Source organism: Physeter macrocephalus, chromosome 15, assembly GCF_002837175.3.
Source record: "Physeter macrocephalus isolate SW-GA chromosome 15, ASM283717v5, whole genome shotgun sequence".
Taxonomy (NCBI): domain Eukaryota; kingdom Metazoa; phylum Chordata; class Mammalia; order Artiodactyla; family Physeteridae; genus Physeter; species Physeter macrocephalus.
In genome coordinates this window covers 63,508,516-63,511,668 of record NC_041228.1, presented here as the reverse complement: position 1 = coordinate 63,511,668, position 3,153 = coordinate 63,508,516, and the positions used below count along the sequence as shown (strand labels likewise).

At 38.8% G+C, this 3,153-nt stretch overlaps 1 protein-coding gene across 3 annotated transcripts in view; it reads left to right on the top strand.

The window, feature by feature from the left end:
- Window positions 1–3,153, top strand: part of TERF1 (telomeric repeat binding factor 1) — a 34,588-nt gene that overhangs the window by 26,031 nt on the left and 5,404 nt on the right. For 2 of the 3 annotated variants that reach the window (XM_024126991.3, XM_024126990.3), the window contains one exon: window positions 1,792–1,901. The exons of the other annotated variant lie outside the window; for it this stretch is intronic. In XM_024126991.3, the coding sequence (XP_023982759.1) occupies window positions 1,792–1,901 (110 nt within the window). The remainder of the gene's footprint in view (window positions 1–1,791; window positions 1,902–3,153) is intronic. 3 annotated transcript variants of the gene reach the window in all.

Genomic DNA, 3,153 nt, shown 5'->3' with positions numbered 1-3,153 from the left:
CAGCTTTTCATGTGCTTCTTGGCCATCTGTATGTCTTCTTTGGAGAAATGTCTATTTAGGTCTTCTGCCCTTTTTTTTCTTTTACACTTTAAACATCTTACAATTTTATTTGTCACTCATACCTCAGGAAAGGGGAAAAAGTAAGTAAATATATTAGCTTGGTAGAGTCTTTGGTAGAATTAAGAATATAACTGGGCAACACCTTGCAATTCTGTAGTACAGTATCACAAGCAGTGTATTGACATTGATTCAATCAAGATATAAAGTAGTTGCATCACCACAAGGATACCTTGTGTTGCCCTATTATAGCAGATATAACTGTTTTTAAAGTTTACTTTTTACTTCTGGTCGGTACTACTATAAATTCTAAATAATATGTTTGTATTTGCATTTCTTTCAACAATTGCTCTTAAACTAGGAACTTTAATACTTCCAGAGTTTTATTAGTTTTAAGTCTACTATTGGTTGTCTTTATAACTCGAAATAATATACTACTATATTTTATTTGATTTTAGATAATACCTCCTGACTCCCTATAATGTGAAAGGAGGAAATTACCCCTCCTTCACCTCACTTTTCTTCTCCTACCCACGTTTTCTGCCTTCTCACTGCTCTCCTCTATACCCTACTTTTACATTGTCAAGGTTTACAATATTGTACGTCTTTTTTTATGTTAATTTTATTTTTTTTAACATCTTTACTGGAGTATAATTGCTTCACAATGGTGTGTTAGTTTCTGCTTTATAACAAAGTGAATCAGCTATACATATATCCCCATATCTCCTCCCTCTTTCGTCTTCCTCCCACCCTCCATATCCCACCGCTCTAAGTGGTGGTCACAAAGCACCGAGCTGAGCTGATCTCCCTGTGCTATGCAGCTGCTTCCCACTAGCTATCTATTTTACATTTGGTAATATACATAAGTCCATGCCACTCTCTCACTTCATCCCATCTTACCCTTCCCCCTCCCCGTGTCCTCAAGTCCATTCTCTCTGCCCATTTTTTGATTGGGTTGGTTTTTTTAATATTGTGCTGCATGAGCTGTTTATATATTTTGGAGATTAATCCTTTGTCTGTTGATTCGTTTGCAAATATTTTCTCCCATTCTGAGGGTTGTCTTTGTCTTGTTTGTAGTTTGCTTTGCAAAAGCTTTTAAGTTTCATTAGGTCCCATTTGTTTATTTTTGTTTCTATTTCCATTACTCTAGGAAGTGGATCAAAAAAGATCTTGCTGTGATTTATGTCAAAGAGTGTTCTTCCTGTGTTTTCCTCTAAGAGTTTGATAGTGTCTGGCACCACTTATTGAAGAGACTGTCTTTTCTCCATTGTGTATCCTTGCCTCCTTTGTCATAGATTAGTTGACCATAGGTGCGTGGGTTTATCTCTGGGCTTTCTATCGTAGAATGGCCCTTCTTCTTGACACCCCGTGCAGGAGCCGTTCTGCCAGGCCCAGGTTGGAAAGGAAACACACCCCCCCTGATTTTCAAAGACTGATCTTTGCACTATATCATGCTGCTTCCAGATTCAAAGGAAAAAAAAATAAACAGAGTTCTTGTTTTAAAGAAATAGCTAACCAGTAGATAGGAATTTCATGGTAACCTTTAAAAATATTCTTCTGGGACTTCCCTGGTGGTCCAGTGGTTAAGACTCCATGCTTCTACTGCAGGGGGCATGGGTTCAATCCCTGGTCAGGGAACTAAGATCACAGATGCTGCACAGTGTGGCCAAAAAAAAAAATTATATAATTCTTTTAATGTGAGACAATTTTTGATGACAGCATTTCTACTTTTAGGTGGAAGAAAGAAAAAAGAGACCAGTAGGCGAGCCACTGAAAGCAAGAGAATACATGTTTTAAACAGTCAGCCTCTAACTCATGAAAAACATCGATCTAGAAAAAAACAGGTATGTTTATTATAATTAAATAATACTTAATGGATATTAAAGTCATAACTTGAATAATTGTGATTATTTCACATTATTTCTGTTCAACCCTAAAAAATCTTGAGGATAAAATGTTTTCTCTTTGCCGTCTTTAATTTTGCCATCTTAGATTTGTTGACCAATTTGCCTATTCAATGTTTACCCATATTTTAAAGATATTCTTATGCTGGGTGTTAGTGATATTTATTTAGAATTATTGTATTACTGTCATCATAAAATCAGTTCATCAGATGTAGGGTAGAACTTAAATCTACTTGATAAGTTTTTATATTTGTATCTTCCTAACATAGATTCTAATTATTTATTTATTTACTTATTTAATTTATTTATTTTTGGCTGTGTTGGGTCTTCGTTGCTGCGTGCGGGCTTTCTCTAGTTGCAGCAAGCAGGGGCTACTCTTCGTTGAGGTGCACAGGCTTCTCATTGTGGTGGCTTCTCTTGTTGCAGAGCACAGGCTCTTGGCACACGGGCTTTAGTAGTTGTGGCACGCGGGTTCAGTAGTTGTGGCTCACGGGCTCTAGAGCACAGGCTCAGTAGTGGTGGCGCACGGGCTTAGTTGCTGCGCAGCATGTGGGATCTTCCCGGACCAGGGCTCAAACCTGCGTCCCCTGCATTGGCAGGCGTATTCTTACCCACTGCGCCACCAGGGAAGTCTAAGGGCAGGCTTTGTTAATGAGAACAGAATGCTCTGGATGTGTTTTGAAATGGGTATTTTCCTCTTCCCCCTGCTAGAAGCAGGAGGAGATTATTCTGTCATCTTCACCCTGAGAACCTGGTGGGGCTTTTGGAGAGACAACTCACAAATTTGTGGGCCCCCTAAGATTGGGTCCCTGGAGTTTTTAACTCAAGCTTGTTCACAATGAGCCTCCCTCAATTTGTCCATCACAGTTAAATGTTCTTCCCAGTACTGGCCCCAGCTGTGAGCTGCTTCTCCTGGCCTTCTGCTTCCAGTAAGATATGATTCTCTGTATCCACCTTTCTGTTCGCCCTGCGACATTAATTTTCTGATGGATCTAGGAAGAGTTGTTGATTTTTCAGTTTGTTCACCTTTTTTCTTTTTGTGACGACTGGGGTGATATTTCCAAGCTCTCCAGGTTGGTCTAAAATCCGGAAGTCTCTGCCTCATACATTTTATCTTTCCCTGTTGTTCTTCTGGCAACAATTCTTTTTTTTTTTTTTTTTTTTTTTTTTTTTTTTTTTGCGGTACGCGCCC